The sequence below is a fragment of the Mirounga leonina genome, unplaced genomic scaffold, assembly GCF_011800145.1.
Source record: "Mirounga leonina isolate KUSES-001 unplaced genomic scaffold, KU_Mleo_1.0 Mir_129, whole genome shotgun sequence".
NCBI classification, from domain to species: domain Eukaryota; kingdom Metazoa; phylum Chordata; class Mammalia; order Carnivora; family Phocidae; genus Mirounga; species Mirounga leonina.
In genome coordinates this window covers 29,874,155-29,887,595 of record NW_023270323.1, presented here as the reverse complement: position 1 = coordinate 29,887,595, position 13,441 = coordinate 29,874,155, and the positions used below count along the sequence as shown (strand labels likewise).

The window sequence follows — 13,441 nt, the reverse complement described above, 5'->3', positions numbered from 1 at the left end:
GAAGGAAGGAAGGAAGGAAGGAAGGAAGGAAGGAAGGAAGGAAGGAAAGAGGGAAGGAAGAAAAAAAAATATTGAGCTGTATCCCTGAGAACATATTAGGTGATAGTAGAATGAGAGAATAAAGCAGTAAAACTTTTAGAAACGGAAAGATGTTAGTTCAGATCCTGCCTCCAATGCAAATTACAGTGGATGTGTGAAAATTATCTTTAGACTAGAATTCCTCATGCAAAAAGTGAAGCACTAGCTTATGGGGAGAATCAACCGACATAACTGATCTAGACCACTTACTATAATGTTTGTCATTTAGTAAGTGATAAATAAATATTAACTATTGATGAAAGAAAAGGGATTCCAAATTAAATAAATAGATCAGTGAAAATTTATTCTTACCTCGTTCTAGCTGCAGGCCAACTCGGGAAGGATACCACTTTGGACCTATTCCATGAAAAATAAAGCATTTAATTGTCAGCACAAGTATACACACATTTTAAAATCTAATAGTTTCTTCAGGTAGATTCCTAGTAATGCAATTGCTGGATCATAAAGTAATTCTATTTTAAATTTTTTGAGGAGCCTCCATACTGTTTTCCAGAGTGACTGCACCACTTTTCATTCCCAACAGTGTAAGAGGTTCTCCTTTCTCTACAACCTCACCAACACCTGTTGTTTCTTGTCTTGTGAATTCTAGCCATTCTGACTGGTATCAGGTGATATCTCATTGTAGTTTTGATTTGTATTTCCCTGATGATGAGTGATGTTGAGCATCTTTTCATGTGTTTGTGGGCCATCTGGATGTCTTCTTTGGAAAAATGTCTATTCACATCTTCTGTCCATTTTTAATTGGATTAGTCATTTTTTTGGGTGTTGAGTTTTATAAGTTCTTTATATATTTTGGATACTAACCCTTTACCAGAAATTATCATTTGCAAATATCTTCTCCCATTCTGAAGACTGCCTTTTAGTTTTGTTGATTGTTTCCTTTGCTGTTCAGAAGCTTCGTATCTTGATGAAGTCCCAACAGTTCATTTTTGCTTTTGTTTCCTTTGCATCAGGAGACATATCTAGTAAGAAGGTACTATGGTCAATGTCAAAGATGTTACTGCCTGTGTTCTTCTCTAGGATTTTTATGGTTTTGGATCTCACATTTAGGTCTTTAACCCTATGATCCAGCAATTGCACTACTAGGTATTTACCAAAGAATACAAAAATACTAACTCAAAGGGATACATGCACTTCAATGTTATAGCAGCATTATCTACAATAGCCAAATTATGGGAACAGCCCAAGTGTCTTTAACTGATGAATAAATAAGGAAAAAGTAGTATAGATGCACAATGGAATATTACTCAGCCACAAAAAAGAATGAAATCTTGCTGTTTGCAATAATGTGGTTGGAGCTAAAGTGTAGCACATTAAGTGAAATAGTCAGAGAAAGACAAATACCATATCATTTCACTCCTATGTGGAATTTAAGAAACAAAACAAACTATCACAGGGGAAAAAGAGGAAGAGGCAAGCCAAGAACAGACTCTAAACTACAGAGAATAAACCAATGGTTACCAGAGGGGAGGTGGGTGAAGGGATTGGTTAAATAGGTGATGGGGATTAAGAGTGCACTTGTGATGAGTAACAGGTGTTGTATGTAAGCATTGAATCACTAAATTGTACACCTGAAACCAATATTACACTGTATGTTAACTAACTGTAATTTAAATAAAACAAATGAAAAATCTGATTAAAAAATGGGCAGAATACATGAATAGACATTTCCCTCCCCACCCCAAGTAATCTAATAGTTTCTGTTGGAAGACAGATTCGATCTTAGGAAGTGGATAAAGTACTTATCCAGTGTCATAAATGGAGATAGATCTTGGCAGTGTGCTGATGAGCAGTGGTTGATAGTTATGATGAGAGCTTTAGGGTGGTAATTTTCTGTTTTTTAATCTGGGGTCTGGCTACATATATGTGTTCAATCTGTGGACATGTACTAAGGTATATGACATAGGACTTGTGCACTTTATGTAAGTTATTTTTCAATAAAATGCTTAACCATCTTCATTTAAAACCAAAGAACATTGATCTTATTATTATTTTTTTTTAATATTGACACCTGAAAGTGGATTATTTTCTTTACCAGGAGTAAAGCACACAATTCATATTGGAATAATATGTATTATCGACTTTTAATAATTATAAACCTATTGATCATAGCAGACCATCAATTTAGTATCTTTCCCTTATACTACCATTAGGAATAAATACATAGTTTACTAAAGAATTCTACCTGGATAAGGAAATCAAAATGCATTTACCATATACAGCCATAATAGAAAAATTGGTTCACAAAATAGAGCTACCCTATGACCCAGCAATTATACTACTGGGCATTTACCCCAAAGACACAGATGTAGTGAAAAGAAGGGCCATACGCACCCCAATGTTCATAGCAGCAATGTCCTCAATAGCCAAACTGTGGCAAGAGCCAAGATGCCCTTCAACAGATGAATGGATAAAGAAGATGTGGTCCATATATACAATGGAATATTACTCAGCCATCAGAAAGCATGAATACCCAACTTTTACATCAACATGGATGGGACTGGAAGAGATTATGCTAAGTGAAATAAGTGAAGCAGAGAAAGCCAATTATCATACGGTTTCACTTATTTGTGGAACATAAGGAATAGCATGGAGGACATTAGGAGAAGGAAGGGAAAAATGGTGGGGGGGGGGGAATCGGAGGGAGAGATGAACCATGAAAGACTATGGACTCTGAGAAACAAACAGGGTTTTAGAGGTGAGTGGGGAGGGGGATTGGTTAGCCCGGTGATGGGTATTAAGGAGGGCATGTACTGCATGGAGCACTGGGTGTTATACAAAAACAATGGATCATGGATCACCACATCAAAAACCAATAATGTATTGTATGGTGACTAACATAACATAATACAATTTAAAAAAAAATTATTTTCTCTTAAAATGAATTCTAAGTTATTAAAGTTTCTATTGAAAATTTAATTCTTAACTTTGATATCCAGTATTAAGCAAATTAACTTGATTTATAATAAATTAAGAGTACTGTCAAAGAAACATACTGCATTGCTCTTTTGTTTTCAAAACACTGCTTTTTATTTTTAATTTTTTTATAGACTTTTTTTTAAAGATTTTATTTATTTATTTGACAGAGAGAGACACAGCGAGAGAGGGAACACAAGCAGGGGGAGTGGGAGAGCGAGAAGCAGGCTTCCTGCCGAGCAGGGAGCCCGATGTGGGGCTCGATCCCAGGACCCTGGGATCATGACCTGAGCCAAAGGCAGACGCTTAATGACTGAGCCACCCAGGCGCCCCCAAAACACTACTTTTTAAAGTGGTAGTAAGAATGATGATAATAAGATGTAAGTAGACTATTGAAATAAATTCTCTCTAAATTTATTGCAAAAAGAGAACTTATACATGCACATTATCATGGACAAATAACTCATAAGTCAAAAATTGTAATCACAAGTTTAAAACTATTTAGGATTATATTTAAACAAAATTTAGTAACAGCATGACAAATGAGCAGACACAAAATTTAATTTTGACATTTGATTTTTTAAATTAGAGAATATGCAGGTAAAGACACTTTTTTGTTTTGTTTTTGTATTTACTAATAAAATTCTTATTATTTATATAACCATTGGTTGTTCTGGAATGTATATTAACATTATTTGCTGAAAGATATTTTAAAATAATTACTTGTATTATTCATAGTGAAAATCTGCTGCCAAAGAAGATATGATGCAAATATATACAACAGAGGCTTCTAAAGTTTTAATTGAGTTTCAAATATGGGTATTGGAGAAATTACAATCAGAATGGGAATCCATTTATATTGAACAGATAGTCATTGAGCACCTACGATGGGTGTACATTAAAGCTGACAATTTCTGTCCATTTAAATAATATTCACATGAGATACTGCTTTCAACAGCACTTTGTGATGCTTCCTATTGTGGAAATAAAAAACTATCATTCTAAGCCAATAAAACTGTCTATGAACCAAATGACTGAATACTGGCTGAACCCACACTAATACATCAGAGAAATTAGAAACTCTAAACACTTTTTGGGAAATCCGTGGGCTTCTAACTCTGTCAACATAGATCTACTTATGGAATAAACTTGGCATTTATAGGTTGTGACCTTTTAACACTGTGTCCTAGCGAAAAACAGTTATTAACTGCCTATATAAGCCTTTAGATTAGTTTCAGTCACCTTTTCAAAGAGCAAAGAATACATTTGCTGAAATGTTCTGTGCTTGTTGTGGGGAGGCGGAATAGGTTTGAAGAATGGCAGAAAAAAGACAGTATAAATGATAAAGAACATAAGTTGCATAAGGATTTTTAGCATGGATGAATAGTCTAAAAGATTATTTATATTGTGGAGTACATTGAAGTTAGATAACTGGCTTACAGATGAATTATAAATACATAGGAGATCTAATGCATCTGTCAGTCTCCGAATTTATCAAGATATTGAGCTTGATTTGTGCAACTTTTTTCATATTCTAACCACGACTTATAGTTATTTTCTTGATAATTAAAAGTGTTTATATCACTAAGGGATAACATTCTATTTTAGTTTAGTTTAGCTTAGTGTAGTTTAGTTTTATTTATTTATCTGAAAGAGAGAGCATAAGCAGGGAGACGACCAGAGGGAGAAGCAGACTCCTCATTGAACAGGGAGCCTGACGTGGGGCTTGATGCCAGGACCCTGAGATCATGACCTGAGCCAAAGGCAGATGCTTAACTAACTGAGCCACCCAGGCGCCCCAAGGGATAACATCCTAAATGGGTAATATATGTAATTCAATATATATGTACTTCAATAGGTAATTCAAATATATTTATTTTAATAAGTTATTTTCCAAACTGTTGGTTGTGAGCCATTAATAAATTGAAAAATGGAATTAGTGTGTTATTCTTAACATTACTTAAAGGAATAGAACAGAATAGTGTAGAGTAGAATAAGTAGAGATGTATCATCATGACACTGGATGCAATGTATTGCAATAAATTGTAGATAGGTTAAGGACTGTTTCTTGAACTTTTGTTCAATAGTTTAAATTGTATAAGTACATTTTATTTTTATAAGAACTATAATAATTTCTTATTCACAGTCAAAAAATTTTGAAATCCATGAATCCCAGAACACTTATGCCTTCACTTATGACCCTTGGTAAAACTTGCCCTTTACTCCTACCTTTTTCTTGATTTCACCCATCCCAGTAGGAAGGATAAGTTCTGAGAGCAGTTAAGGATTAAAGAAAGTTAATAAATGTGATGGAGCCTCCATATTGAACCATAGAGACTTCTAGGAATAAATGAAATGGTGATCAATTTTTGTTGTTTACATCCTGGGTTCTTTGTGGCTGGTGTTGTGAGATAAGATAAAGAATAAATAGAAACAGAATATAGACCTAAGAAGTATGCTATGCAGAGCTGGCTCTGTTCAAGAGGTTAATGGAAGAAAGATGAAGTTCTACAAGCTTCTACATGGCTCAGTTTAATTCCTCAATATTCCAGAACTGGATGTAGAAGAAAATAAGCAAATTTGTCTGCACTGTTTACTGTGACCTGCCACTAGATATAAATGTGGCAATTAAAGCTAATCTTGAAGATGACAGTTCCAGAGAGTTAGAAACAAAGAAGGCTTGTTTTCCAAATAATTGATAGCTACAAGATAGGAAATAGATTCTAAATGTTCTGAAAAATAACAATGGCACCTGTTTAAAAAAAACTTTAGATAATAAGACTCAAGAAAATGTAGCATTTTTTTTTTTTTTTAAATAATCTCTATGCTCAACGTGGGGCTTGAACTCACAGCCCTGAGATCAAGTCACATGTTGTACTAACTGAGGCAGCCAGGCATTCCAAGAAAACATATCATTATAAACTAAAGTGTATCAACTGTTATTTCTAATAACCCATTTGAAAGAAAAAGTAAATTGTATGTGTATATAATTATTATAATATATAACATAATATATAATATTATTTGTATTTGTATAATTCATCCTTGTTTATATACACAGAGGCTTTTTGACAAAAGACTGAATAAAATTTATAGAAATTTATCATCAACTTATTTTTAATAATAAAAAAAAATTGAATGATAGTATAGACAATTAGACCAGGCAGAAGAGAGAATTAGTTAGTTGGAAAATGGACGAGAGGAAATTACTCAGAAAGTAGAAACATGAAAGGTTCAAGAAAAGGTGAAAGCAATTTAAAAGAAATAGGGGCTAAAAGTGAACAATATATTAGGCATATGCAAGCATAAGAAAAAAAATATTAATTACAATGGTACACTATATATTCCTCCCCATACATCCTATTGAGGACAACTAGAAAAGAATGGCAAAATATTTTCTCAAGTTCTCCACAGAGTAATTAGAAAAATGAAGAATTATGAAACTGAGCTCTGGGAGAACAGAAAACCAAGAAAGCTGAGTCTAGCAACTGGAGACACATTCCCCTAGGGATATCAGCTTGTATTGGAAGAAACAGCTGAGCAGGACTTTCCACAAACTCACAAGCCTAAGGAAACAGAAGAACAAACTATATCCCCAGTTCAGAAGTAGAAGCTCTGGTAAAAGCCCAATATTCCAATTGGCATTGTGTAATTAGGGCAAATCAGAAATAAACCAGTTCCTACAGGAAATGAAGCTGAATTTTGAATCATCCCAATCCCTGTTTGGATTCAACTGATCTGTAATCTCCACAGTCCAGCTCTTCTGCCCAAGGAAGCAAAAGTAAATAATCTCTGGAGGCAGATAACTTCATCTAGAGTCTGTTATTATCTTTACATACTTTCACATTTTTCAAATTTTTATGTATGGCAATTAAACTGATAGCAGATTTTCTAAATGGCAACAATAAAAGGTAATGGACAAATGGCTTCTAAATGGAGTACCTTTTAAACAAAACATAAGGACATTACTGGAATGAGAAATCTCACACTCAGTAGACCCTTTCTGCCTGTTGGTAGATGAACATCTAAAGGATCAACTTTTAGAAAAATAAGTTAATTCTAGGACTAAGAGATAAGATAAACTAAACAATATTGAGCAAAGGAACTGGCATATATGTGGAGACTTCTATATAAAATAGCTGAATATCTATATAATTCATGTATATAAACTAATATAGGTACTAGTAATAATGTATATACGTATATAGAAACAAAATACTGGACAACAATAACATACAAAATGGAAAGCACTCAAAAAAATGGAAAGCACTCTTTGTACTTAAAATATTCTAAATAACTTGGATTATTTAAGAAGAATGTAGGAATATTGATCAATTTCAGATTTTGATAAAAATATTTTTATTTGTTTATTTATTTATTTATTTATTAGAAAAGGAGGAGGAGGAGCAGAGGGAGAGAGAGATCTTAAGCAGGCTTCACACCCAGAGCAGAGCCTGATATGGGACTCGAACTTATGACCTTGAGATCATGATGTGAGCAAAAATCATGGGTCAGACACTTAACTGATTGAGCCACCCAGGCTTCCCAAAATATTTATTTTTTAAAATTTTGAACAGTTTATTAGTAAACATATTTCTATTAAGCCAAACTTTTTCTTATTAATAACTTCCACATATATTCCTTGTTCTAATATCTGAAGTATACAACCCTCTCTTTTCCTTTGAGACAAAGGATGTGCTCTGATGTAAAGTTCTCATATGTACAAAATGAAATTAAAGTACAGGAGATATCAACCAAGTAATGAAATTCTAAGTAGGAAACATGATGTTATGACAGACTGTCCTGTGTAGTTTGCATTATCTCTTTGCTTATATTGTTTTATTAATTAGTACTTCCATAGTCTTTCCAAACACTACAATTCTATAAGCAAGCCTGAACAAAAGGGCAGACACATGAATTGTTTCCTTTTTTATAAGAAATAAACACCAAACATATATAAAACTCCTTATGTATTAAAATACTGGCTGCTGATTTAATATTGTTGAATCAGTTGTTTTATTTGTTACAAATGATTCATTCAGTACAGTACTTCACTAGAACTAAATGGACCATTCTTTTCCTTGGAAACCATTTATTTGAAGTTTTATAAATGCCACCTACATAATTAAGTGATCAAACTAAAATAGAATCAAGGAAGCCAGTAAGATATGATATGAGTGATAGTGTTTATATCTGAAAAATAAAAGAACCATTTCCTATCTCATTCCAACAACAACAAAAAGTTTTAACACTAAAGCCAGCCACCAACCAATGTATGTAATTTTGCTGACCTTGAAAAGAAAATGCATCTGCTAAAGAATTTGCTATTATGGAGTGCTCAAATAAGAAAGACAGAGTGCTATCACACTGTATAATCAGCAATCACAAAGCAAGGCTTCTGAAGGAAAACAGACATGGTTCTAAAAATGGAAAATTTAAAAGCTGCATAAAAATATTCAGATTTATAAAAGAGAGCATGAAAGCAAGAAGCATAAAGTAGCAAGTCAATTTCACACTAAATAACAAAGCAGAAAGCAGAATAATGTGGGGCAGGGAGAAGAACACACAGAGTATAACCAGACTATTTCTTTATCCTCACTGGCTTAAATTTATAGCCAGTTTGTTCACCAAATTACCCACCATACTTCTAAGAAATTACCAGGATTGATCATCATGCCTGTATTCCCATTTACATTGGACACCATTAGCTGTCAAGTCTCCCAGAGTATTACAATGACTCTTCTCCCAATTTTGCCTTGCACAACCACTAATCAGACCTGATTGTCCACCTTCCCATGCCTTCTAATACTCCCCCAATGCACTTGAGGGCACTTAAGAGTCTGTCAACAGCAAAAACTTCTAAACAATCAATTTTCACTCAAAAAAGTCCCTCCATCTTCTTCCTTTAATAGAAAACTCCGTGATTTTCAACTAAGTATTTATTCTTCACACTAAATCCTTCCAATTATGGGCATGAAAATGTGTTAGGAATCCTCCTTGCTATTAAATGCTGTTTCCAAAACATTTTCTCCATTCTCCTTGTGGACTTCATATCAAATTTTACTATCTAATTTAATTGATTCTTGTTGCTGTCTCTGGTGGACTGGTCTTTCCACTTAAAATATTCATGACTTTAACTCAGAACATGCTCTCCACCACTACTCATTCATCATTGTTAGTGATTTTAATATAACTTGATTTTTTATATTACTCACCAAACATTATGTCCATAAGCCTGCTAATGATTGAAATTTAACCAAAAACAGTAGAAAAAAATTAAAAACAAACAGAGAAAAGAAAAGAAAAGAAAAAAAAAAAAGAAAACAACAAAAAGAACATTGCTTTTAAAGTTTGCAAGATAATCTTTGACTTCATACCAGTGGCCATAGTACTCTGTGCTTTCTGGTTTTGTATTATTGAGAACATTCCCTTAAAAAGTATAATAACCAGTCCAGATATTTCACTGTTCATATATCTATTTTCTTTGAATTTAAATTTCCTCACACAGTCACACATTCAAATATAAATTTGAAATCAATCATTTGCTATAGATAAGACATCTCTTCTAATATTTGGTGAATCTGTAATATAGTCACTTGCTCAAGTTCAAATACTGCTATCCCAACCATTTTGACTTTTGGATATTATAAAACAAAATTATTTAATAATATCTGTCTTTGGGAATATCAGCATGTCATTAAAGATGAATCAAAATAACCCTGACATTGCTCAGCAATTCACAGGTTTAAATGTGCCATAATGAGAGATGAAACAACTTACAGACAGGATCATACCTCATGCACTTTAATAATTGTATTAGCTATGACAGTTGTATTACATGAAACTTGACTGGCAAAATGGACATCCCTTCCTAACAATTTAGTCTCCTAAGATTCTGAAAACAATAATACATCACATAGGTAAATTGAATTTTTGACACTTATATGAGTTGCTGATGACATTAAGTATACAGCAATGTAAATTTGACCAGTATTTTACAGTAGTCACAGTGAGAAGAAGTCTATTTTCAATACTTGGTACATTAATATGTGCAAGTGGTTTATACTATGATTTGAACTGAAGCCACAAAGAAAATATTGGCTTAAGTAAGAAAGTTAAGAGAAGTACTTTTAACAAGGGCCTTTTACTTAGTTAAGATGACAGAGAAAACAAAATTGTATTATTCTATATATCATTAGCAGAATTTCATAATAGAAAACATTAATGAGATATAAAAAACATGTTTGGAACATTATATTATTACACTTTGTGATTTCAGTACCTATATATACTATAATGGAATAAATTTGATATGTAGTTTCTTTTCAAAATATTACCTCAAAACGTATGCAGCTCTTAATATCATGTTGGTGGATGATACATTCCTTAGTTCCTTTTTTTTAAATTTCAACTTGCCACTTATGAACAAATTAATCATCAATCTCTCTAAAATTTCAGTTTTTTTTTTTTCTATTCAGTATGTGCCCTCTTTAATACCCATCACCAGGTTAACCCATCCCTCCATCCCCCTCCCCTATAGAACCCTCAGTTTGTTTCTCAGAGTCCATACTCTCTCATGGTTCATCTCCCCCTCTGATCCCCCCCCTTCATTTTTCCCTTCCTGCTATCTTCTTCATCTTTTTTTTTTTAACATATAATGTAGTATTTGTTTTAGAGGTACAGGTCTGTGATTCTACAGTCTTACACAATTCACAATGCTCACCATAGCACATAACCTCCCCAATGTCTATCACCCAGCCACCCCATCCTTCCCACCCCCCACCCCTCCAGCAACCCTCAGTTTGTTTCCTGAGATTAAGAGTTCCTCATATCAGTGAAGTCATATGATACATGTCTTTCTCTGATTGAGTTATTTCGCTCAGCATAATACCCTCCAGTTCCATCCAGTTGTTGCAAATGGCAAGATATCATTCCTTTTGAAGGCTGCATAATATTCCATTGTGTGTGTGTGTGTGTGTGTGTGTGTATATATATATATACATATCTCTCTCAATCACATCTTCTTTATCCATTCATCTGTCGATGGACATGTTGGCTCTTTCCATAGTTTGGCTATTGTGGACATTGATGCTATAAACATCAGAGTGCACATACCCCTTCAGATCTCTACATTTGTATTTTGGGGGTAAATACCCAATAGTGCAATTGCTGGGTCATAACGTAGCTCTATTTTCAACTTTTTGAGAAACCTCCATACTGTTTTCCAGAGTGGCTGCACCAGCTTGCATTCCCACCAACAGTGTAGGAGGGTTCCCCTTTTTCTGCATCCCCCCCAATATCTGTCATTTCCTGACTTGTTAATTTTAGGCTTTCAAAATTAAGATCTTGAAGGCTCGGCCAGCATTACCTTAATCCTCAAACCAGGAAAAGACCCTATCAAAAAGGAGAATTTCAGACTGATATCCCTGATGAATATGTATTCCAAAATTCTCAACAAAATCCTAGCTAATTGGACCCAATAATACATTAAAAGGATCATCCACCACGATTAAGTGGGATTTATCCTGGGGATGCAAGTGTGGTTCAACATTCACAAATCAATCAATGTAATAGAACACATTAATGGATCACCACATCAAAAACTAAAGATGTATTGTATGGTGACTAACATAACATAATAAATTAAATTAAATTAAAAAAATAAAATTTCAAAATTAGGCAAGCTATCTCTTCCAGCCTTTCCTTTTTTTTTTTTTTTTTTTTTTAAGATTTGACATTTCTCGGGGTCTCTGTGTGGCTCAGTTGTTAAGCTGAGTTTGTGATCCCTTCGGCTCAGGTCATGATCCCAGGGTCCTGGGATAGAGCCCCACATTGGGCTCCCTGCTCCATGGGAAGCCTGCTTCTCCCTCTCCCACTCCCCCTTCTTGTGTTCCCTCTCTCGCTGTGTCTTTCTCTGTCAAATAAATAAATAAAATCTTAAAAAAAAAAAAAGATTTGACATTTCTCTCTATGTATATACATTTCTCAACATATATAAGTTAACTATTTTGAAATATACTTAAGAAAAAGAAAGTTGGATATATCCTGTCAACTCCTTTTAAGAATCAAGAGAGCATCTGCGACCACACAGAATAAAATTTACTAACATTAATGTAAAATAAAATTTTAATTATTTTTAACTAATTAATTCAACATTAAGCAATTCTGGAAAATCATTCAATTTGTGTGTATGCTTGCGTAGGCACATGTGTTTCAGTATGCCACAAAGTCTTGATGGTTAGACTATGAATATTCATCTATAGTAGTAAAGCATAGTACCTGATGATTTAACTTGATTAATGAGTATTTGTCGAATTAAATGGAATTAAATAATTTTTGTTACTCAAGTAGCAAAAAAAAAGATTTTCTTAAAGATACAATTAAAAATACAAAAAAAATTAAACTATTATTTTGTGAGATAATCATGTGGAAACTTATAAAAAATTTCCTGTGAAACAAAATTTTTTAGATTACCAAATATTATTTGGCTTCAAATTGTAATGATTCTTTCTTTATTGAAGAAAACTTAACAATCTGTGGAATAAAATTGTTATAATGATGTATACAGTATGCTTAGTAAAGAAGAGATGCTTTGAAAATCTGATTAAATTTTAAATGGGTTAAATATGATTCATAAAAATTCACTCTTTTCCTGAAATATTTTGCATGAGGTTCATCAAGGATGTGGTTAACAGATCTCTTTTGCTATTTCTAGCTCAGGGAGACCCATATAGTCTACTTTTTTTGTGTCAGTTGGCATATTCATTAGAATTTTTTCAATGACCAGAACATCAATATTAACAGGATTTATTAATTTATCTCAATCTTGAGATCTAATTGTAATATGAAAAAACTGGTGAGATTTTTGCCCACTATTGAAGGGTCTTACTGAATTGTGGGGTGATTAGATTTCTAGAAGGGAAATAGCCACTTAATCCCCATAGCTTTCACAAAATGTAACCTGAGTGAATAACCTGCCAAATTGTTCCATATATTTATCTAAACTCTTGATAAGACTCATAATTTCTGTTGCTGAGGAAACTATTATAGAAAGAATATTAGCTACTTCTAGAGTTAGCAGTGGAGAGCTTTTTAAAGAAAAACATTCTGCCACTTCTTCCCTTGGTTACATTTATCATTTTTCTAGCTTCTTTCACAGAGAGATCAGGGAATTCTACAGCCTTGTCCAGGAGGCTCCTTTCAGATTGCCTAGAGGATACTCATTATTCTATACTATATGTCATAAATATTTCCATTGTGTTATCTTTGTTTTGAGTTATTCTCCTTGAACCTTTCAAAGTTTATCATTGTTTATGTCCCCCTGGCCTTTTGGCAAAGAAATATAAGCATTTCAACTGTCACAATAAATTATACATCCCTTTATGGGTCTGAAACTGCAATTGATTTCCTAATCCCATTGCCTTTT

At 33.4% G+C, this 13,441-nt stretch overlaps 1 protein-coding gene across 4 annotated transcripts in view; it reads right to left on the bottom strand.

The window, feature by feature from the left end:
* Window positions 1-13,441, bottom strand: part of TECRL (trans-2,3-enoyl-CoA reductase like) — a 187,484-nt gene that overhangs the window by 134,103 nt on the left and 39,940 nt on the right. For all 4 annotated transcript variants that reach the window (XM_035004900.1, XM_035004901.1, XM_035004898.1 and 1 more), the window contains exon 3: window positions 391-435. In XM_035004900.1, coding sequence (XP_034860791.1) covers window positions 391-435 — 45 coding nt within the window. The remainder of the gene's footprint in view (window positions 1-390; window positions 436-13,441) is intronic.